This window comes from Panthera tigris, chromosome D4, assembly GCF_018350195.1.
Source record: "Panthera tigris isolate Pti1 chromosome D4, P.tigris_Pti1_mat1.1, whole genome shotgun sequence".
NCBI classification, from domain to species: Eukaryota; Metazoa; Chordata; class Mammalia; order Carnivora; family Felidae; genus Panthera; species Panthera tigris.
Genome location: NC_056672.1, coordinates 83016966 through 83042446, shown reverse-complemented (window position 1 = coordinate 83042446; position 25481 = coordinate 83016966). Strand labels below are relative to the sequence as shown.

The window sequence follows — 25481 nt, the reverse complement described above, 5'->3', positions numbered from 1 at the left end:
TCAGCACAGAGCCTGACGCGGGGCTCGAATTCACAGACCGTGAGATCATGACCTGAGCTGAAGTCGGACGCTCAACCGACTGAGCCACCCAGACGCCCCTTTGTTCACTTTGTAAGTTGGCTACAGAAGCCAGTCCACAGGATCGATTTCATGACCTTCTTTCTAAGAACAAGCATGGGATTTTCCTTCAATTCTAAAGTATGCTTACTTGCATGCATTTTTGCCTCTTTAGATACCTCTTCTGACTTGCCCAGAGGTGAAGATTTGTGGACTGCAAAAAGAAAATGCTAGTATAATGCAGAAAGACATTTTTAAGAAGGCTTCCAGAATTGGTTATTCTGTTTTAAGTAATGTTTCCCTAATATAAAAACGATGTGCAGATGCATCAGTTCCTCTAGGTATGTTGGTTATCAGGCTGTTGTAAGACTAGGAAAAGTAATTTCCTTCTCTCTGTGGAATTTAAACTTCCTTCATTTGAATTTTTGCATAGTTAGGGCAGAACCAGAAAGCACATTTTTTTTTTCATAACTATTTCTGGATAGATTAGGTCACGTTTGTTGAATAATGATACAGTTCCGCTGTCTTAACTTGTTTTTCTTTCAGCCTCCCCCTCTTCAGTTTTTGAGGATGAGTATATGAGTATTTCCATTGGGCTTCCCTTAGCCATAAAAAAAAAAAAAAATGTTTAGATTGCCTTCGTCCTAACTAGTTTTCTCATTTCTTTGATGGAAAACAGTGTGAGACAAAACGTGTACTATTAAAATAAGAAAATCTCATATAATACTTATGCTCCAGGTTTTGTTTTTAGGCCTCTTATGTATAAAGTACTTAAAAGAAGGGTTATATAATCCTCATGACAACCCAGTGAGATGGGTACTTATTATTTTTCCATTTTGCAGATGAAAACAGGAAGGCATACTCAGTGAGGTAAATAACTTGTCCAAGATCATATGGCTAATAAATAGCAAAGTCAGGATTTGGACTCAGGTGTTGCTGACCTATTGTGTTCTTAATCGGTGCACTATATCACTTCATACTAAGTTTGACATTGAATGATTCCCTAATCATTCATGACAGAATTCTCTAAAAGTAGAGGATAATATTATCTACCATTTGAGTTTCTCCTGTGTAGCTAGGCATTATACATGTCATTGTACTTCTTTTCAATATTATGGGTATATGAATTGGTCCCGTCTTACAGATGATAATATCAGCTAACATTGATGGAGCACTTCCTGTGGGTCAGGCATTGTACTGAGTTCTTGTATCATCTCATTAATTGTTCACAATAGTTCTGTGGGTAATTGCTGTTATTCTCAAAGCTGGAGGATGTCACTTGCGTAGAGTCAAATAGCTAAGGAGGACAGAGTTAGGTTCTGAATGCAGATTTGCCTGACTCCAGACCCCAAGCCCTTAACCAACATGTAATATTTGGTAAGAAACAGTACTTAGGTAGGTGTTGTAGTGATGAGGTGTATCTCAGAGGACAGAGCCTAGCTCCAAATTTTGTTCCTCATCCTTTGTCCTCATATATATTGTTGATTAATTGTGACCATTGCTTTTCTTTCTTCTTCATGTTCTCATAATACAGAAACATGATATAGGTATCAGAGGTGGCCTTCTTGTCTGAAAACAGAAAAGTCTTGTCTAACTGATGTCTTCATGATATCGTGGCAGTTAGTGTCTTTTATTAGGCTTTTGTTAAAGCTTTGACTTTTTCTTTAATTCCATTTGCTGGGACTTATCACTCTATAGATTTCTTTCTATCCTCCCAGGATTCCTGAAAGTTTTAGTGGGGAGATATTAAGCATCTGTGAGGTTCTATTTTTGAAATACTGTACTGTAGTTTATTTTTTATCTTGCCTTTTTAGGATTATAAATCTGTTTTCTTTACCACCTAAGATTTAGTTGGTGTTGAAGATTTTTGTTTATTTTATTCATTTATTTTTTTAAGTTTATTAATTTAGAGAGGGAGAGAGAGCACATGCATGCACAAGTAGAGGAGGGACAGAGAGAGAGAGAGAATCCTAAGCAGGTTCCACGTTCTGTGCTGAGCCTGACACGGGGCTCGATCCCATGAACGATGAGATCATGACCTGAGCCAAAATCAAGAGTTGGACACTTAACTGACTGAGCTGCCTGAGCGCTGCCCCCCCTTTGTTGAAAATTTTTGTTTATTCTAAATTAGTTTTCTATTGGAACCTTTATGCTCTCACATCTCACTTCCCATTAGCAAGCTCAAACCTAAATTTTTTAAATTTTATGTTTATTTATTTTGAGAGAGAGAGAGCAGGGGCAGGGCAGAGAGAGAAGGAGAGAGAGAGAATCTAAGCAGGCATCATGCTCAGCGCAGAGCCCAATACAAGGGTCTCAATCCCATGTCCGTGAGATCATGACCTGAGCCAAAATGAAGAGTTGGACACTCAACCAACTGAGTCACCCAGGTGCCCCAGCAAACTCAAACCTAAATAGTTGCAGAAATGAATGTGTTTTCGGTCCTTTCTCTGTTTCCCTAAGTGTCTTTTCTTTTTCTGTCATTCTAGATTATCTTTTCCTTCTGTCCAACCAGATGGTCACTAAGATTTATTAAATCTACCTCCCAAACATAGATCTATCATTCTGGACCAATGTACTCAACATCACTAGGTAACAGAAACATGAAAAAAAAAGTGAGGGTAGTGCTATATACCCACCATTTAGAATGGCTAAAATTAAAATAACAAACAAATGGACTATACAGTGTTAGTGAGAACAACCCAGATATTCAATCTCTGTCAGCAGAAGTGGAATATAAATTGAGACAAACATTTGAAAGCTCTTCAGTAGTATCTATGGAAGTTGAACACAGGCAGTTTTATTTCTAGGCATATACTCAACAAAAATGGATAAAGTGTGAACCGAAAGACATATAAGAATGTTCTAGCATCATTATTTGTAATAATTCCAAACTGGAAACAACTAATTATCCACAATAGAGTTGGTAAATAAATTATGGTATATAACCCATAAAATGGAATATCCTATGGCAGTGATAAGGACAAACTATCACAACATGCAACAGAATGGATGAATCTCCTAGACAATATGTTGAACAAAAAAAGCCAGATACAAAAGATTACATAATGTGTGATTACCTTTATATAAAGTTCAAAAATAGGCAAAACCAATCTGTGATGATAGAAGTCAGAATAGTGGTTACTTTTACTGATGAGATATAATGCTGAGAGGAAGCATAAAGGAGGTTTCTGAAGTGTAAATGTTCTAATCTTGATTTGGGTGTTGTTTCCACAAATATGTTCACTCCAAAAATTATTGAACCATACATTTGAGATGAATGTGTTTTACTCTGTTTATAGTCGAATAAACAAACTTACTTATTTTTAAAAGCTAGGCAATAGCTTGGCTAATAAGTTTGAGGGGAAGCATAGGGCTCAAGGACTTGTGTTAAAATACCATCTCTAGGTTAATGGCTTTGGGTTAGTCACTTGAGAGTGACCTTAAAGAACGACTTTTTTCTCCATGTATTTACAGTAATGATCTGGATGGAGTTTCACCAAACCAACAATACTTTGGGTCAGGAGTACGGTTGTGAGGTCTCAGTTTTTATTCTGTGTAATACTTCTTAACATTTTAAGTGATTTTTCAATAATATTTTAAGCAAGCTTTAAAAAAAAACAATGACTTTGATGGAGGAAATGTTAGGTAGCATGACAAGTAATAAGGTAAGATATTTGGGGTCATGTGGAACTTGGGTGCTCTGCAAATTAGATCTCAGCATATTCATTTTACAGTTTGGTAAAATAGCAAGAGACATTGCTCAGAGGTTATTGAATAGAGTGAAATGTTAAACCAAACCAACCAAACAAAAAAAGCCTAGTCTCCCCTTTGCATTAAAAAAAAATTGTGCTAAAAAATACATAAAATTAACCATCTTAACCCTTTTAAAGTGTATAGTTCATGGTGTTAAGTATATCTATAATATTGATCAACAGCTCTTAAGAACTTTTTCATCTTGGAGAATGGAAACCCTGTATCCATTAAACAACTCCCCCATTTTCCCTTCTCCTGCCCCCTGGTAACCACTATTTTACTTTCTGTTTCTATGAATTTGGCTGAGAGAATTTTAGTTAGAAATTAAGTAATGAAGCTTTGATTAAACCCATGTTGTCTTACTGTCTGTGCTTTGCTCCTCCACATTTTGATGTCTGTCCAAAATTAAATGGTCTTATCTGGTATATTCTAGTCATTTGTTGTCAAAAGGTAACCACAAATTTCTAGGAACTATTTTATTTATTTTTAAATGTTTATTTACTTATTTTGAGAGAGAGAGTACATGCATATGTGAACAGGAGGAGGGGCAGGAGAGAGAGAGAGAGACAGAGACAGAGAGAGACAGAGAGAGAATCCCAAGCAGGCTCTGTGCTGTCATTGTGAAGCCTGACATGGGGCTTGAACTCACGAATCATGAGATCATGACCTGAGCCAAAATCAAAAGTTGGATGCTTAATCAACTGAGCCACCCAGACACCCCTCTAGGAACTGTTGTAAAGCAGAATGAATGCTTTAATAAAAGGTTAATGATAATTTTGCTTTACATTTACAAAAGGCTGTGGCATTCACATATAATCCAGAGATGCATTCCTTTAAGATATTATATATTCTTACAGACAACATTAAAACCTTAGCACAGAGCATTGGCTCAGTGGAAACCATAGTCTTTTTTGGCAAATACTATATTTCTCCAAATTAGACTAAATTGTTTATACTTCAGTAAATTTTTTAAAGAAATCATAGGTTTTTTTAATATGAAATTTATTATCAAATTGGTTTCCATACAACACCCAGTACTCCTCCCAACAGGTGCCCTCCTCAATGCCCATCACCTACCCACTCCTCCCTCCCATTCCCCATCAACCCTCAGTTTATTCTCAGTTTTTAAGAGTCTCTTACGGTTTGGCTCCCTCCCTAACTTTTTTTTTTCCTTCTCCTCCCCCATGGTCTTCTGTTAAGTTTCTCAGGATCCACATAAGAGTGAAAACATATGGGATCTGTCTTTCTCTGTATGACTTATTTCACTTAACATAACACTCTCCAGTTCCATCCACGTTGCTACAAAAGGCTGTATTTCATTCTTTCTCATTGCCAGGTAGTATTCCATTGTGTATATAAACCACAATTTCTTTATCCATTCATCAGTTGATGGACGTCTAGACTCTTTCCATAATTTGGCTATTGTTGAAAGTGCTGCTGTAAACATTGGGGTATAATTGCCCCTTTGCATCAGCACTCCTGTATCCCTTGGGTAAATTCCTAGCAGTGCTATTGCTGGATCTATGATCTATCATAGATCTATGATCTATCCAGGGTAGATCTATTTTTAATTTTTTGAGGACACTCCACACTGTTTTCCAGAGTGGCTGCACCACTTTGCATTCCCACCAACAGTGCAAGAGGGTTCCCATTTCTCCACATCTTCTCCAGCATCTATATCATCCTCAATGGGGAAAAACTGAGAGCTTTCCCCCTGAGATCAGGAACACGACAGGGATGTCCACTCTCACCGCTGTTGTTTAACATAGTGTTGGAAGTTCTAGCATCAGCACTCAGACAACAAAAGGAAATCAAAGGCATCAAAATTGGCAAAGATGAAGTCAAGCTTTCACTTTTGCAGATGACATGATATTATACATGGAAAATCTGATAGATGCCACCAAAAGTCTGCTAGAACTGATACATGAATTCAGCAAAGTCGCAGGATACAAAATTAATGTACAGAAATCAGTTACATTCTTATACACTAATAATAAAGCAACAGAAAGACAAATAAAGGAACGGATCCCATTCACAATTGCACCAAGAATCATAAAATACCTAGGAATAAACCTAACCAAAGATGTAAAAGATCTGTGTGCTGAAAACTATAGAAAGCTTATGAAGGAAATTGAAGAAGATACCAAGAAATGGAAAAACATTCCGTGCTCATGGATTGGAAGAATAAATATTGTCAAAATGTCAATACTACCCAAAGCAATCTACACATTCAATGCAATCCCAATCAAAATTGCACCAGCATTCTTCTTCAAGCTAGAACAAGCAATCATATAGTTTTTCTACTTTTTCTGGAGATTTGAAGCCTAATAAATAAATGATATCTAACTATTTTTAGAAATTCCATGCATAATTTAGACTGTTTACTTGCTGGCATCCAGAAATCTATTTTCATCGTATGTGAGACTGCATTGTATTGTCCTGTGTTCTTACAATTTTAGAAACCAGTTCTTTTCAAAGTTAGGAGCAGAAAAAATTTTATCTAGTGTCTGGGAAGAAAAAAATTTAAAGGAAGCAAAAAGTCCCACCAAACCACAGAGAATGAGACTTAGGCTATAGTGAAATGAGAAGGTCCCTAAGAGCCAGTCATCTCTGCATTCAAATCTGAATTCTGTTTCCTAGCGGTTTTGAAAATGGACAAATAATTTCTTTCCAAGCTCGATATCTTCATCAATAAAGTAGAGGCTAATAATAGTACTAGATTCTTGAGGTGGTTATCATTATGAAATGTCATGTTTAGAAAAATATTGCATGGAGCCTGACATACAATAGGCCCTTGATAAATGTTATCTGCCATTATTTGGGAGAGGGTGTATGTTTGAAACATACTAGGTATATGCAGGTATCAGAGTCTTTGAGTAGATGCAGAGCTTTATCAGAAGTCTGACCTTTCACAGTGAGCTGATCAGCTTTTATTTCTGGAGCATGAAGTTACTGTGATAATTTCTCTCCTGTGTGGTACACACATGTACAGGAAACCAGGGGCATTATTTCCTGTTAAGGGAAATGTCTCTTGTAGGACTCAAATTAAGCAGGATTTACAGGGGAAATTACAAAGAAATGAAAATGATAGTTATTTTATGAAAAGTAAAAGGTTTTTTTCTTCCTGTCCGTGTTTGAATTCTTCTTGACTATAGGTACTTGGGTAAACATTAGTGTGTGCTGGTATGAAGCTATTCAGTTGGTTGGTTTGGTTTTTTTCCTCTCAAGAAATTTTGATTTTTAAGTTGATCACTCAGTACAGTGTCTTAAAATGTTTTCCTTTTTCTAGCCATGGTCTGAGATATGTGATATTTCAGCAATTGGGCAGGGCAGATTGGGCAGCTCAATCACATGATGTGAGGGCCAGATTGTGAAGGATGCTGAAGGCACGCTTTTTTGAGGAAAGAACTCTTTTCTTAACAACTGTAGATCTTATATACGTACATTAAAGTACCTGAAACAAAGTTGTCATTCCATAAAGAGTTTTTGAATAAATTATATTCTTGGTTATCTTCTTGCCTTGGTAAGAATTATAGAATTTTCTATTGTATTTGGGAAATCAGAACTATATGTCCATATTTAATATTCTTTGCTCACTCTTAAAATTTGAAAATAATTTCCATGGGAAAAGAGTGACTTCTGTGCATCTTAATTTATCATCACATTTTCCCATTTCATTTTTTTTTTTTTCTCAAATGTGGGACTGATTCTTGGTTCATTTCCTTGTTTTCAGGTAATGAAACATATCCACGAGATAAAGTATTTTTGTTTTGAATTGTTTTGTTTTTGTTTCTGAGACTTTTGGAACTTGATATTAAACTTCCCTGTGTCCTGTTGAAAGATTTTCACAATTTCTGTCAACTGCTTAGCATCTTTAGGGAGGTCTATTTTATTTACTGTGGAGATTCTTCTACTTTGTTGCCCTTATTTTAATTTTCCTTTAAAACTCTCTTCTCTTTTCATTGTTGAACAAACAAACTTTATTGTATTTGGGTGGCAGCTAATTATGTATAGCACATTCTCAGTGTTTGTGAGCTTAGGGTGGGACAAATGCTATTAGTCCATGCTGGTAGGAGTGTAAATTAGGCAGACCAAAAAAAAAAAAAAAAAAGATTAGAAATCAGAAATGTGGATAGTGATTTTTGTATAAATATATTCACTACAGTATTATTTATAATAGAGAATTAATGGAAACCACCTGGATATCTTAAAAGTCATTTTAATGACTTTTTAAAAATACTTATATGTAAACAAATTAGAGTATAAAACTATAGAGAATTGATCCCATTGTGTATGAACTACATCAAGATACTAATAAGGATTTTCTTTGTGGGTGGAATTGTGACAGGTTTTCTTTTTCTTTATTACCTAGGTTTTTTATATAGATCATGTATTACATGTATAATGACAGAAAAACTACCAGTATTTAAAAAAAAACCACTAATATGTTAAATAACTACAATATAAGATGAGAAAATTTACCAAATGTTGACAGTGGTTATCTTTAGACAGTGAGATTATGAATAACTGTTTTTGAGTTGTGAATAACTTTTTTGTGTTCATAGTTTTTGTGCTTCCCAGCCTATCTGTGATAAGCACACTATCTTTATAAGGTGAAAAATAAGTTATTTTATAAAGTATATCAATGCAGTCATCTAGAAATTTGCCTTCGGAGAAGTTTCCTTATGAGACTTTTATAATAATCTTTAGAGGAAAGAAATGCTTTCTTTGTCCTTTTTGATGGTTATGGTAGACTTGAGATTCCAAATCTTTAATGTTTCTTGTATACAATTTCTGATTAAATTGGCTGAAGTAGTAATACTACTAGAGATAAAATGTCCTACCCTTTGATATCTGTACATCACGGCGATCCATTTCACTATTGATATCCCAACTTCAAAGTATTTTTCTTTTATAGTCTTGCTATCTTGTGTTTAGCATATGCAGCCAGGAGCTCTTTAATAAACAGATGGAGCATTTCATCTATAAATGGCTTATTCTGCTTAGCTGTTAACACCTGAAACAAGTATTTTAGATACACTTAAGCCTTTGAAACCAGTTATTTTTAAAAAGTAGAGTTATTCTCATATAGATGAATATGAAAGCAAGATGATAGTAATATCTGATATTTGTAAAACTAGCATAGCTACTATTTGCCAAGCATTTGTGGTGTTCTAGGCACTACATTAGACACTGACAAACATTATACAGTTTTCACAGCAGCTCTGTGAAGTTGTATTATTTTCCCTTTCTTTCCTGTAGAGGGAGGTACCTGAGGTTCAGAGAGACAAATTTGTCTAGGGTCACCCAGTCTGTGAGTGCTTAAGCTGAAACTAGACTCAAGTCTTTGTGACTATAGTACCCAAGGACAGAACCTTTCTCTTGTTTCCTGTTGTGTATCTAGTGCCTAGAATAGGACTTGTCACATACTGAGCACTTAACATACATCCTTTGAATGAATAAACTGTATACCTAGACGCTTCTAAGTGGCCAAGCAAAGAAATTGTTCTGTTCTACTAATACAGGATTATGTAGAGGAGTGAGCCTGACAAAAAATAATGCTATTAGAAAGCCAAATGGAGGTACTTATACCAAAATCTAGGTCATAATAACAGATGATCAGATTGGGATCCTCTTTTTTGACGTAACAGTTTAATTTGTTCTGAGTACATATGTCAGATCTCTTTTTCACTTAACTTTGATATTCAGTGAACAGAGAAAAAGCAAAATATGCACGGTTTTGAATTTTTACCAGTGGAAAAAAATCTGAGTGGAAACTCAGTTTCTGTAAGTGGCAAGAAACTAGAATTGGAATTTCTTGATTGGGACTTTGGGAACTTTAGGTATTGTGGAAATAACATTGTGCCATTGTGGTGACATGGATATACTTTATCCCACTGGTAACAGCAACTTCTTTTTATAGTCATATGACAGCAAAGACTAAATTCCAATTGGAAGAAAGGTTAATGTTTAGACACCTTGTAGGCATAGGTGGTTCTAGTTTTTAAGATGAATTGTTGCAGAAGCCCACTTGTGATTCTAGCCTTTCCTTCTCTTCATATTTATCATGCATGTCTCAAATATTCTTGGTTGCTAAGAGCCAGCTGAGTCATGGGTTGAGTATTCTGAGTACACTAGCTGTGTAATCACAATGGTCATAGCATGTGCGGGTAAAGGAAATGGTGAGTGCTACAAACATAATCTTAGGGAAGGGGGTGAAGGCAATATGTATCACATTTAATGCTCCAATGTATCATGATCTCCCAGAATGTCATTCCATGCCTAGACCCCTTTACAGATACTGTATTGTTCTTAATCATCCATCAAAAGGAAACTGAGTTTTTGCATGAGATAGTGGTTTACCACAGATCTGAGTAATGGTCATTTGAAACCAGTCTATGTGTTTGAAGGTATTTCATTTCCTTGATGGTTTAAGATCCATTAAGATCTTGTAGTTTAGCATATCTCTTTGCTTGAATCAAACAGCTGAGAGTGCATTCTTCCATGTTCTTATGAACTATATTATATTAGTTTGGCTTCAGCAGTTGGCAGGGCACTTTCCCCAAATCACTGGATTCATTCTGCAATCCCTACCATTTTTTAAATGATACGCCTTCTGACCATGGTTATCCTAATTTATAGCTTGTCAGCTACTATCTGTTTTGTTCATCATTCAACCTAAGTCTGCTACTGTGTATGATACATATTGGGCATTTAATATTTATTGGATAAATGACTAGAAAAAGAAGGCTCGGCTTGATCAGCATTTATTAAGAACTCACTCATAAATGTCTGCTGAGAAGAACCTTTCCTTTGGTTACCTTTTGTGATTGTTTTATGATAAAATTGCTAATGATATCCATGGAAAATCCTTGCAGTCAGATCTGTCTTATCTATCTTTATTTAACTACCTTTCTTGTCTATCTAATCTATCTGCTTAAGCAGTCCTGTAAAACTTTTATGGTTAGCTAGGCTTTACAGAGACTGGATTTGAATACACTCTGGCGAGACCAAATTTCTCACCTCTTAAGTACTCTCTCTACCCTTTAGCTTCTAGTATGAATGTGCTTTTTTGGACCACTACTGGTAACAAGGACTCAGAATTGACTTCTTAAAAGTCACCAATCTAGATAGTGGCAGAGATTTAATGTACTATCTAATCCAGCCCACTTCTGGGAGATAAATCTACCTTTTCAGATTTCTAACTATACCACACTTATCTCCCTTACAGTTTTGGGGAGGGTGGGGTACAAGGGGGAGAGGAATCTACTACTTTCTGTACTCTGAAAGGTTATTTGGCATGTCTAACATTTTTCACTTATTTGGCATAAAGAAACATTAGTTTCTAGTTCTGCTGGATTAGTTTCAACTTTAAAATGAGTCTGCAGATGTAGTAGAAAAACATCTTACCCAGCAATTCCTTCTATGGGTTTGATTTTAAAAGACATGAATTTTCTTTCTCTTACCTGCAAGAGGCAGATATCTCAGTCAAGGGCAGTATTTTAGAACTTTCATATTTTTGTTTTAATCACCAAGAAGAATGAGTGGTAATCTTATTCCAAAAAGATACTATTTCTTCATTTAAGAAAATGATTCTTAGATATTTAATAACATTAAATTAGTATCACTATTAAATTCTGTCTTATAATACTAAAATCTGAGGTTCCATCTCACTTTTCTTATAATTTTCTTATATTTATTCAATCAATTTATTTAATATTTATGTTCCTAAGACTTGAAACTCTGTACAGTGTTGACAGCTTTTATCTTCATGTTTGTTTTAATCATAATTTAAACAGAGAATGGCCTTTGCTATAAATCTGCCTAGAACCCTTCTATTTCCATTCATGTTTGGGAAGATTCTTAGACAATGAAGTGGACCTCAGGCCCTTACTGTATTTTCATAGAATTGACATTTCCAGAGTGGTTTCCATGTGCTAGGATGTTCAAGATGTTTTATGTATATGATCCTTGAACTTTAAAATGACTGGCAGGAAGGCTAAAATATTCATATTTTTTGCATGAAGAGTCTGAGGCAAAGAGAGGAAGTGACTTACTCAGGATCACATAGTATAAATAAGTAGCAGAGCCAGGATTCCAACCCATGTTCAGTTGCCCCTAAGCCCCATGATTCTTGCACCTAGCAGGCATAAGGATGGGTTGAGAATGACATCAAAATTTTAGAACCTCATATCCATGTTTATCATGTCTGATTTACTTGATGATAGATTTGGAAGTTAAGACATGTGGTCATGATAGAATCACTTGGAATGTTTTTTGTTTTTTTTTTTTTTTTAAGTTTATTTATTTTTCAGAGAGAGAGAGAGCACAAGTAGGAGAGGGGCAGGGAGAGGGGGAGAGAAAGGTAGAGAGAATCAATCCCAAGCAGGCTCTGCACTGACAGCACGGAGTGCAAGCAGGGCTTAAACTCACAAACCATGAGATCATAACCTGAGCTGAAACCAAGAGTCAGACGCTCAACCAGCTGTGCCACCAAGGTGCCCTGGAATTTTTTTTTTTTTTTTTTTTAAACCACTAAAGCCTTGAGGAGGAACCACTCATTACATCTGGTCTTGACCAAATACCAGGTTCACAATAATTTAAAAAAATAGGCATTGGATGTTTTATCAGCTCATTATTACTATTACTGTAATTTAAATTATTTAAATGTTCCTTCAGTTCAATACTTAAAAAAAAAAAGAGAGAGAGAATGAGGTTTCTTACCATTGCATTTCTAAAATAGCCTTTGCCATTTTCTTGAACAGGCATCAGTTTCCCTATTTGGAAATGATTTTTTGTATTCATCTAACAATGTATCCCTTGGTAGAGTTTACGTTTTAGCTACAGAACATTGTCCTATATAAAACCTAAGCCCAGATGCATGTATATAAACCTCTGAAGACACAGGGGCCATGCTGGTTATTTGAGCCAAGTATGACATTGTTCTGGTGAAAAAGCCAGGCTGTTATGGAGCGGCATGGTCACATATTGGCTTAGGAAAGCTGTCTAGAATACAAATATTTCCATTTTATTCCACTTGCTTTACTGAATGGCCAGCATTAGTATTTTAGGATACTTGTTTATGATGGCTTGCTTTATGTGTTGAATAGTATCTGTCTGCACAGAGTCACATTATAAAGATTTAGGGTGGACAATATAATAATAAATAATAGCTACTCACTTTTTTTTTAAAATTCCCACTACATGCCTGGCACTTTACTCTGGATGCTTTCTATCCTTGACTGTGAGTCCTTCCATACATCTTGCTGGTTGGCTGTTTCCCCATTTTGCAGGTAAGGATACTAAATCCCAGAGAGGTGGACTAATTTGCCTAATATTCTCTAGCTGGCAGCGTGGATGCTAGTAATCAAGACTAGGTCTGACTGCCTTCAAGCCCCTTGTTCCTTGCAATTCTGTATTGTCCATGACAGTGATGTGAAGGAAACCATAGAATCATTTGCTTCATATGTTTAGGAAGAACTTTTGATACTAAGTAGCGTTCTGGAACATTTTAATTACTCTGACCACTCTTAACTGTCTGCTACTACTGCCTTAATATTCTTCATAACCTTTTTATTTTGGGCCAAAGGAAAAAAAAAAAAAGAAACCGTTGGTTTCAAAATGCTTTTTTAGACATATTTCAAGTATCATGGTGCTACCTACCTTGTCGACAATACTCGTCATTATATTTTTTTACTTAGAGATTGATTTATTTCATGTCCATCTGGATGTGTAGTTGAACACAGGTATTGTGGATTGAGCATAGTCTAGATGATTGCTGTCCATTAGTACTTTCTGCTATAGTTCTCTATCTGCGCTGTCCTGTATGATAGCCCCTCATTACCTGGGGCTATTGAGTGCTTGAAATGTGGCCAGTGTGACTGAAGAAATGAATTTTTAATTTTATTTAATTTGGATTAATTCAAATAACAATAGCCCACATAGCTGGTGGCTACCGTATTGGACAGCAGCACGGCTTGAGGTTGTAACTGATGCTTGTGTTTGGTGCGTAATGATAGAATTTGAAGAAATCCAGTAATTGGTAGTTTAAAAGTTGCTGATTTGTTTTCCAGCAACATTAAATTTAGCAAGCGTTCATCTTACAGCCATGGGACCAGAGTAGAACAGTTCGTGTTTCTAAAGCAGTTTTTGGTCATTCATGATCTCATTTGATGAATATTTCAGGTATGATATCATTTAGGATTTGTGTCTACTAATGGATCACAGAAGAAAGGCAGAAGAACAAAACCATTGATAACTTCCTTGTGTAGGGTCTCCTCCTGTTGAAATGGACACCATTCTGGCTTATTGGTGCTCAGGTTGCAGCATGAGGGCCTGGACAAGAACCTATGCTCATTGATTGAGACTGGAGAATTATCTCTCTCCCCTCACCTAGAATGTCCATTATTTTATTTTTTAGGTCTAAAGGGAGGGAAGTAGAGGCATTTTCTTAATTTAGCCAGAGAACTACAATAATTTGATAACCAACAAAAGAAAATGTAGTTTTCTTTTTAATATGCCAAATAAGTCTTTCGGGCTTTGATTTTAGTTCTTTGTTTTGGAAAACACAACTCAGAACTCAGAAATATTCTATCTAAGGTTACTTTTTAAATTGATACATATCTTCTGAAGAAACTTTTGATGGAATTAAATAATAGATTTTATATGATGTTTTGAAGAAAAATTTGTTTCCCTGGAGTCTTGATACATTTGGTTTCATTCTGATTGTCTAGTCTTATGAAATAATTTGTAAAAGATATTAATTTCATTGTGTCACTTGTGTTACCAAGCACATTTTTTCTGTGACATTTTTGTTTATAAAATGCTCTTCTCCTTTCTATCAGAGCTTACAACTAATCAACTCTGGATGCTTTTGATTTTTCTGACTGTGCCACGGCATTGAATGAAGTTCCCTATAGTGAGAAAAGAGAGCACATGGGACTCGTGACTTTATGTACTCCAACAATAGAGCTTTTATGACATTGGAGGTGGTTAAAAAAGCTAGAAGTAGCTCTTAAACATGGCATCGCTGTGTTGCCTTTTTTTTTTTTTTTTTTTTTTTGTATTCTCAGGGCTGCCAGGAGTGCATCGGGCCTGTAATTTCCTGTTCTCTGAATCCCCCATCTTTCTGCAGCTCCGAGCTTTGTGTCCCACAGCCTGTGACTCTGTGCTAACAAATCGCTATTGTCCAGTGGGGCGAATGGTGGCTGGAACTAAAGAATTGCTGTCTGGTTTCTATTCAAATCCAGGTAGTGAGATATATGAATGGACTTTTCGAATCGTCCTGTGAATAACGTCTGCTCGGCATGAAGGCTCAGAGCCATGCTAGGAAAGATTAACTCCTAGGCTGACCACTAACATCCTTTGTGGTAGGAGGTAGAAACATTACCAAATATCATTTTATTCATACTGAATTTTCCGTTTTATCCTCCAAAACTAGGGTTAACCATTCAATTATTTGACTGCTTTTCTCTCAAGTTTTAGTGTTTCTGTTGATAATATAGAAGTTTGGGAAAATGCTAAGTTGTTTATCATCTGTATTATTTTTCTGTCAAAAGTTTTCTACCTTACATTGACGATGGCATTAAGTTATCTTTATAGTAGTATACATGCAAAAATGAGAAAGAAAGAACTGCTTTTTCTAAGAAACCAACCCTTTAAAATGCTTTTTAACTAGCAAAGGGAAAAATCTTTTTTTTTTTTTTTTAGTGCATTCTACTTATTTGCTTTATTCCCCGAAGTCCAAATTTATACAAAGAAAACAGAAACAACTTCAAACGCAGTATATTAACCAACCAAACAAGACTTATTCAGATTAGGAACCAACTTAAGCCTTTGTACCTATAGCAGAATCAGGATTTTTAAAATCAGATTTGGAAGGCAGACTCTAATTCATAGTTCTCATTATCCTTAGAAAATTATTATTTTATATTTGTCTTATATACCTGAAAAAATGTCTTTGGCTTGAAGGGCCATGCTTTTTACACTCCTTCCATATCGCAGGTACTATGGAATGGAGAGCCTTTTATGTTTCTTTTTGTCTTAAACTCAGACAGCTTTGTAAGCAGTAGTGTGTAGATTACAAGAGTTAGACAAAAGCAGGCGCGACTGCGAAGAGTTGGGTGGGGGGAAGCTTGGGGCACTTCCTGTCACTCAACACATTCCAGATCACTAAAAAATTTCCACACCCTCTGCATTCCCTCTTGCCCACCCCAGATCCCAGTATTTTCTGATCCATATGTTGTGGTATTTATCACACTCCTCTCTATCACTGGGCTCTGGCAAGACGGCTTCAGAGGAGATACATTCCTTTAGATTGCACAAAGCATAGCTGGGAAAATGGCTGGCAGTTTCAGAATCTAGTCACGATCGCACGCATGAGCACCTCACACATCCATGCCCCTTCCCTCCCCCCCCCCCCTCCGACTCCCGCCCCTGCAGCTGGCTGACCTGTCTCACCCACTGCTGGCCTATCGAACGGCCAGGACTGTCTGGTTTTGGCTCATGCCTTTGTCCATGTCTGGCTTAGTTCCTCTCTGTCTACGCTTGCCACTACCCCCACCGCCCCAGGCAGCACAAGTGTTTGGCCACACAAAACTACAGATAGAAAAGGTGGTAAAAACTTCAAACTTTTTTTCTGCAACAGTTTATTCTTTTGTGAATTTCTCCCTTTTTTAACTACTCTGGTTTAAGAAAACAAATACAAAATTAATTATATAAAGGCAAAGAATGCAAAACAACCTTTGTGTTCCTTATAATAACTGACTTCATAACTCTCTCCAGCTGCGTTATGGGGTGTGTATAAAAAGCTTCTGTTCTGAGAACAAAGGAGCACGTGCAGAAATGAGACTAAAAAAAATCCACTGACAGTATTTCACTACACAAATTACTTAAAAGATTTTAGTTAAGTCTCTCAACAGATTCAATGTTAAAATGGTTTTTAGTTTAAAAAAAAAAAATTGAAAGTGCTTACCCAGTAAAAGAACCGAAGTAGTCCTGAACTGTTACGTAAGACTTTTTACAGTTGGATCTTTGTCAAAAGGGGGTGGGGGTGATGGGAGAAAGCAGCAACAACAATCAAAAAAGTTCGAGCTGCTGTGGCTAGAGGACAACTTCTGTGTTTCCAGATAGGATTCTTGCTGTAGAAATGGAACTTCCAGCCAGCACAGCATCCTGTCCCGGTAGAGAAATGAGTTTGTCAGTAAAAAAAATTAGATACTGGAACCCAGGGTAGACGAGGTATTGAACCGCGCCAGATTTCCTTGCAGCCCTGTCTGCTCAGCTCGCATTGAACTATATATGACCCAGATGATGGACAGAAGCACATTCAGTCATGTGCACTCTGGAAGAAAGCGGATTTGCTGGTCCCTGGCAGTGCAGGGGTTTGTCTTCTGATTGGGCTGTGCCCTGATCAGTGAAATGTGAAGCCCTCGCCATTCAGAGGCCGTAATTCAGGACTGGCAGTTTGAGTGTCTGGCTGCCTTTAGTCACCGAGAGACTTTGAAGGTGTTGCTTTTGTTTGGTGGCATTACCCACCCAGAGGTTGCTTATACCTATGTGCTAGTGTCAGGAGCAATGCTAGTCTTTCTGAAATGTAAACAGGCAACTGACTTTGCCTGAACCCTGTCATCTTATTGTTGATGAACTTGGCTCTAACTTAAATCAGTTATTTGATGTGAGAATTTTTGTGATCCTAACCAAGGCTCCTGTCCACACCACATGCTGGCCTTTATTTTAGGGTTTGATAAGATAAAAATAAAGGTGGCATTTGACTTCCTAGATGGTGTAAATTTCTCTTAATGAAAATTGTATGGATGGATAGCAGAGAAGTTAAGTTTTAGATTCTGGAGTCTTTGAACATACTAGGAAAAAGCTTTATCACTTACTATCCCCATTGTGAAGCTGTCACTCTTATCCCAGTCCTTAGTCACATAGGGGACTGCAGAGGAGAAGCTACCAAAGTGTAGACCCCCTGAGCTGTGATATAGCCTTTAATCATGCAAGACAGCCAGAGTCTACCCTGTCCTGTCTGTCTGAACTAGGGTCCTTGGGATTTATTTCCCATCTTTCTGAGCCACTAGGAAACCAGGTCATTATACAGCACTGTCAGTTGTGACATTTTTGTTTAGTATATAAAAGTTGCTTTGTTTAATGCAAATCAGCAGTATTTTTTTCTTTTAAATCTGAGGCAGTAAAGTTTTGTTATGAGACCTTGGCACTGATACATGAAATCTACTCCACATGGACCTGTCATTTTATTCTGAGAACTTTTTTTTAAAAATTTTTTTATGTTTATTTTTGAGAGAGAGAAAGAGAGGCACGAGTTGGGGAGGGGCAGAGAGAGAGGGAGACAGAATCCGAAGCAAGCTCCAGGCTCTGAGCTGTCAGCACAGCGCCCAACACGGGGCTCAAACTCATGAACTGTGAGATCATGACCTGAGCTGAAGTCAGACACTTGACCTACTGAGCCACCCAGGCGCCCCGGTTCTAAGAACTTTCTTATCTCTTTAGGAATTAGCTTATAAAAAATCCTAAACTGCCTTTTACACATACAGATACTTTGGTTTATTTTTTGTCTCTTTCACACTTGTGGAAATAAACCTGTGGTCACCATATAGCATCTGTCTATTTTGCTCTAAATTCTGGGTTTGGATGTTTGTGGGTTTGTGATTGCTTGGGTGTTGACTACATTACACAGGGTTCTGTGTTTGAGGACTGTCCCAAAATTCTTCTCATGTCTTAACCTGGGGAAAGTTGGGTTGATAAGTATGCTACCAGATATAAGAATGATCAAAGTCAGAGAACAGGGGACGCATGCATTTCTCTTTCTATAAGTCGTAGGACAATTACTTTTTTTTAAGTTGTGGTAAAATATACATAATCATTTATCATTTATCATTTTACCCACTCTTAAGTGTACAATTCTGTAGTGTTAAGTATGTTCACCTTGTTGTACAGTCCTCACCACCATTGGTCACCAGAACTTTTTCATCTTTTCCCCAATTGAACCTCTGTATATAACACTAACTTCCAGTTCTTCCCTCCCTACAGCTCCTGGCAACCACATTTCTACTTTCTGTCTCTATGAATTTTTGACTCTCGGAATACCTCATATACACAGAATAATACAGTGTTTGTCTTTTTGTTAGTGGCTTACTTTACTTCACTTTGCATAATGTCCACTATGCTCATCCATGTTGTAGCATGTGTCAGAATTTCCTTCCTTTTAAAGACTGCAGAGTATTCCGTTGTGTATACACCACATTTATCCTTTTTATCTGTCAGTGCACACTTCAGTTGCTTCTACCTTTTGGCTATTAAGACAATCATTCTTGACCATTCTTATAATCTTGTGAGGGCTTCTTTATAGAGCTGCTCTGGCCCATGACAGAAGCTATTCCGTTTTATAAAATGGAAGGGTTTTGATATACCTATCAACTCTAGGGACTTACCAGTACCTAAGATCAGGTTTGCTAGAGAAGGACAGATTCATTTCAGCCTTTCTGGATGAGACCTAATATATACTACACTCCCATACTTAACTGTTTTTGGATTTATCTTTCCGATTACACTGTGAGCTCTTCATGGGTAAGGACTGTAGCCAATTCCTCTTGAATTGTGCCTATGCCCCTTGTGTAGACCCAGGACCTGTGTAACACAATGAACATTAATAAAAGTTAGTTGAAAAAATTGTGTGTAAATGAATAATAATAATAGTTAATTTTTTAGTGTATTTTATTATGTACCAGACACTATGACAGGTATTTTATATATATCAGCTCATTTAATCTTCAAAATAACCCTGTGAGATAAGTACTATTACCTTCATTTAATAATAAGGGAACTTGCCTGAGTCCTTACAGCATGTATAAGATATAATGGGGATTTCAACCCTCGTCTCTTTTGGCTCCAGATCCATTATGCTAGAGGCAAATTTCCTAGTGAGATGATGATCAGTGGGTTTTAGGCTAAGCATTGATTCCAAATCAAATATTCTTTCCCTGAGCATCAAGAGCTATAGCCCTATGATAGATATGGTTCATGAATAGATACTCAGAAGAAAGGTTGGCATGTTAGTAACTTGGACCTTTTATAGATTTTTAGCTGAACAACTCCTTGTTGAACTCAGTTGACGGATATTCCTGTGTATGCAGATTCTTTCTCGTTATTTTTTAAGTTTATTTCTTTATTTTGTGAGAGAGACAGCACAAACAGCAGGGGAGGGGCAGAGAGAGAGAGGGAGAGAGAGAATCTCAAGTAGCCCCCATGCTGTCAGTACAGAGCCCAATCCAGGAACCGCGAGATCATGACGTGAGCCGAAATCAAGAGTTGGACACTTAACTGGCTGAGCCACCCTGGGCACCCCTCTCATGTTATCTTGAAAGTAGAGTTAAATGGAATGCACTGGAATGAATGCATTGATGTTCTTCATTTGGCAGATACACACCCATAAACGTGTATAGGTATACATATAACATACGTATATGGTATATATGTGTGTGTGTGTGTGCGCGCGCACGCACGCATGCAAATGAGTAAAATCTAGGTGCTAAGGAGAGACCAAGAACAAAACAGAAGATTCTTCCAGAGCTTATATTCTAGTGAAAAGGCAGAAAATAAGTTAACAAAGTAAAATGAAGTAAAACAGAAAAGCATGCTATGAAGAAAATAAAACAAGGAATCTGAAATTGACCAATAAAGAGGAACTTTACCAGTATTTTTAAATAAGGTTGTATTCACATATTCTGATTCAAATAAGGTTGATTGCTAATATTTAGTCCGTGTTGTTTTATTTTTTCAAATTCTCAAATACTTTGAGAAATACAGAAGGTAATGTTACACACACCTGATAGTCTCATTTTATAGGTCAGTGGCGTTCAATTTTTTTGACTATTATCCACTGTAAGAAATATTTTATATTACGATCAATTATACACATATTTGTGTATATATCTACATATCTATCTATATATATCTGAAACCACAGTTTTATGAAATGGTACTTGTCCTTACAACATGTAGTGTCATCTGATATTTTTCTCTTTAATTTTTTTTACTTAAAAAAAAGTTATTTAGGGGCACCTGGATGGCTTATTCAGTTAAGCGTCTGACTTCAGCTCAGGTCATGATCTCGCAGTTGGGGAGTTCGAGCCCCACGTCGTGCTCTGTGCTGACAGCTCAGAGTCTGGAACCTGCTTCAGACTCTGTATCTCCCTCTCTCTCTGCCCTTCCCCTGCTCACATTGTCTCTCTCTCTCTCTCTCTCTCTCTCTCTCTCTCTCTCTCAAAAATAAATGAACGCTTAAAAAAAAAAAAAGGAAAAAGAAGTGTTTTAAACAAAAAAGTTACTTAAAGCCATTAAATTGGTTTTACAAGCTACTGAAGGGGCAACCTGAACTTTGAAAACTACTGTGGGTGAGAAAATTGAGGGTCTGAGAGGTTATGACTCGTCCAGTGTCACATAGCAAGGAAGTGGCAGAGCTAGGATTTGAATCAAAGCTTGATTCCAAAGCCCGTATTTGTTCTACCACATTATATAGCTTCCCTGCTGATACTAATCTTTAATGAAACTGAACAACAACAAACCACAAATGATCTTTAATAATAATGATTATATAAAATGTAAATTTACCAAAGCAGAGGCTACAGGAAGAAGCAAAATAGTCTTCCTCTGATCGTTGCCTGTGCATTTTTCAAAGAGCTGTTGGCCACTTGGAGTTGTCTGTCCATATCTTGGACAGAATGCAGTTGACAGTACTCATTAGTTATGCTGGGAATCTGCAGATTCCCAAAGCACTTGTATCTCATTACTCAGCCCAGCCCTGAGGTAACCGTAGTTCTTAAAATAATAGCTGTGTAAGACCTAGCTTCTGAGTGTGAGTGTGGCCTTCAAAAGTGAGGTATTGCAGTGTGACTTGGAGTCAGGACTCAAATGTGGGAAAAGATACCAAGAGTCTGAGTTCAGCCCTGACGTCTCTGACTGTGGAACTGGTTAATTTTGTGGAAAGGAGAAATCACACCCTCCTCTCTCCCTGGAATATAAGGCTATATCAAAGAGGGAAGGAAAGGGAATGAATGCCTTTTGTCTACTATGAGCTATGCACTGTACTCTAGGCACTTCTGACAAGGGTTTTTAATTTTCACAACAGTTCTGTGAAGGGAATGTTATTATCCCTATTTTGCAGAAAAGTAGTGTTAAAGAAATGATTCTTAAGAATCACAGTCAGGTAGTGGCTGAAGCTGGGACAGAAACTCTACTATACCTTAACTTTAAAAATCATACCCTTCACCTTACAGCTAACTTCGAGCTCCAGGCTGATGAGACTGTATAGAAGGTGACATTGCTAGGCCTTGGGAATAAAGAGTTATGTCCTAAGACAGACGCCTGTGAAAACCTAATAGTGTTGAAATAGAGCTGATTTCTTACTCCTCTGCAGTCTGGGGTTTGACTGGGATACCTCCAAGACTTTTAATCAGTCTAGACTTGGGGTTTGGGGCTAGTTTTTACTTCATGCAGTGGCTTTCTAGTGAAAAACAGGAGTTTAATCTGCTAGTTTCCATTATTAACCAGCTGAGTTGGTTTTTCTCTCTCTCTTTTCTTTCTAAGTTTATTTATTTATTTTGAGAGAGAGAATGAGAGCATGGGAGGGGCAGCGAGAGGGGAGAGAGGGAGAATCCCAAGCAGGCCCCATACTGCCCACTCAGAGCCCGACACGGGGCTTGAACTCATGAACCATGAGATCATGACCTGAACTGAAATCAAGAGTTGACACTTAACCACTGCAGCCACCCATGCGCCCCCTTTCTCCTTTTCTGCCATGACTTGGACATAGGTTTTTGTTTTTTCCCTTTTGGGCTTCAGTTGGGTTGGCTGTCCAAATCTTCTGGACCTCCTTATACCTTGGTTAGCCAAAAATAGTCAGGTACCATTGTCTGCTAGGGAAAGGTTAAAGTCACATGGGTAGGATTGGATTTAAGGCACAGATCATAAACTATTTCTCCTGTGGTGGCCAAGAATACGCTCATTTTTTGTGAAGAAGAGACTGATCCAATATTAAGCATTAAAAAAATTTTTTTTTTAAGTTTATGTTCTTATTTTAAGAAAGACAGAGATAGCACAAGCTGGGGAGGGGCAGAGAGAGAGGGAGAGAGAAACCCAAGCAGGCCCCGTGCCGTCAGCTTAGAGCCCTATGTGGAGCTCGAAACCAATGAAACATGAGATCATGACCTGAGCTGAAACCGAGTCGGACGCTCAACTGACTGAGCCACCCAGGCGCCCCCATAATTATTTGATTGTATAATTAAAACTAAGGATTTTGGATAATATCTTCAGATACATATATCTGAAGGCCTATTTTTTTCTCTCCCATTTTATCTTCCCATGGATTACATCAAGGGCAAAGATGGCAAAGTAGATTAGGCAGAAAGAGACAGGAATAACCATGGGGCAGACCCTGTGGTAGGTGCTTTGCAATGTTGTTATTTTGAATTCTCACAGTATCATGATTAAGTTGGTATTGCCACTTCGTCTTTTATACAAATGAAGAAACTGAGGTGTAGAGAAGTTAAATAATTTCTTCAAGATTCATAAGACAGAACCAGTAATCTCACTCAGGTTTTTTATGGGTTGTTTTTGTTTTCTTGTTTTTGTTTTTGTTTTTGTTTGTGGCTCCAAAGCCCTCTCTCTTTATTACCTAATTACTGTCTTCTTTAAAGCACTTCCATTTTCACTGAGGGGCATTGCCAGGGTTGAGGGAATGTCAGCGGTGATTATACCTCTTGGGAACAGACTTTTCCAAAATCTTTAGGAGCTCATTGTAACACGGATGGACGGACCAATGAGACCTGGAATAGCCACTGATCCAGAGTCTCAAGGTTATTGAGGAAAAAGTGATAGGGCAAAAAAGTCATGTAGCTGGGGGCTGAGCTCCATTGAGGTCAGGCTGTATCATGGGAAGAAGCCAGGGCTGAATTCCAAGTCATAAAGAGCTGAACCTAGGTAGGTACCAGGGCTCCCAAAGGATGTGGTTCTGAGGCAGGCCAGTGGTGGCCATGGGTGGACTACCTATTTGTAGTGGTTTCTACTAGGCTTCTACTAGGCCTCTTACATTAACCTTTTACGTAAGGATACTGTCCAAGAGATATGTGACCCTGAAATTACACACTTTCTAAAAGTTTACGTGTTTACCATTCCCATTAAAATCATAAGTGCCCACTGAGAAAAAATGGCAGGTTACTTAATTTAAGCAATTTTTAGGGAGTCTTTTTTAACTGCAATATTTTTGAACATATAGTTTTCTTCTTTATAAAAACTGTAATGTCTTGTTTTCCTCTAGGCTTATAAAGGCAGGGGTGCTTGGGTGGCTCAGTCAGTTAAGTGTCCAACTCTTGATTTCAGCTCAGGGCATGATCTCACGGTTATGAGATTGAGCCCCAGAGGCTCTGTGCTGAGCGTGGGACCTGCTTGGGATTCTCATTCATTCATTCTCTCTCTCTCTCTCTCTTTCTCTCTCTCTCTCTCTCTCTCTCTCTCTCTCTCTCTCTCTCTCGTCTGCCTCTCTTTCTCTCCCCTTTCCCCACTCGTGTGTGTGCTCTCTCTCTCAAAATAAATACACTTAAAAAAATAAAGGCAGTAACTATTAACTTGATGACTTAGAAAATTGATATTTTTTTCTTTCCTGTGCATTTTATTTAATTAGTAAACTTTATTGTTTAGAGCAGTTTTAGGTTCATTTCAAAACTGAGTGTAAAGTACAGAGAGTTCTCATCTAACCTCTGTCCTCAACGTGCATAAATAACCTCCCCCACTGTCAACACCAAGCACCAGAGTGGTGCAGTTGTTACAACTGATGAACCTATATTGACACATCATTATCACCTGAAATCCATAGTTTACTTTAGGGTTCACTCTTGGTGTTATGCATACTGTGGGTTTTGGCAAATGTGTAATGACATGTATTTTCATTGCAGTATTGTACAGAATTGTTTCACCGCCTTAAAAATGCTCTGTGTTCTGCTTGTTCATTCCTCCCTCCCTCCTAACTACTGGCAACTACTAATATTTTTACTGACTTCATAGTTTTGCCTTTTCCAGATGTCATATAATTGGAGTCTTACAGTTAGTATGTGACCATTTTAGATGGGCTTTTTTCACTTACTAAGATGCATTTAAGTTTCTTCCATGTCTTTTCATGGTTTGATAGCTTCTTTTTAGCACTGAATAATATTCCATTGTCTGGATGTTCCAGTTTATCCATTCATCTACTAAAAGACATCTTGGTTGCTTCCAAGTTTTAGCAGTTAAGATTAAAGCTGCGGTAGACATCTATGTGCAATTTTTTGTGTGGATGTAAAATTTCAGTTCATTTGGGTTAATACCAAGGAGTTTAATTCCTGGATTGTATTGTATGAGTATGTTTAGTTTTTTTGAAACTCCCAAACTGTCTTTCATAGTGGTTATACCAGTTTGCATTCTGACCAGCAAGCAATGAGAATTTTTATTGCTCCATATCCTCGTCAGCATTTGGTATGGTCAGTGTTTTGGATTTTGGTCATTCTAATAGGTGTGTAGTGGTATTTCATTGTTATAATTTGAAGTTGCATGATGATGTATAACTTTGAGCATCTTTTGTTTGCTTGCCATCTGTATATCTTCTTTGGTGAGATGTCTGT

At 37.3% G+C, this 25481-nt stretch overlaps 1 protein-coding gene across 5 annotated transcripts in view; it reads left to right on the top strand.

The window, feature by feature from the left end:
- Positions 1–25481, top strand: part of NR6A1 (nuclear receptor subfamily 6 group A member 1) — a 224907-nt gene that overhangs the window by 86217 nt on the left and 113209 nt on the right. For 2 of the 5 annotated variants that reach the window (XM_042963337.1, XM_042963335.1), the window contains exon 1: positions 14894–15059. The exons of the other annotated variants lie outside the window; for them this stretch is intronic. In XM_042963337.1, the coding sequence (XP_042819271.1) occupies positions 15011–15059 (49 nt within the window). In that variant the 5' untranslated portion in view covers positions 14894–15010. Of the gene's footprint in view, positions 1–14893; positions 15060–25481 lie in introns of those variants that run through there. 5 annotated transcript variants of the gene reach the window in all.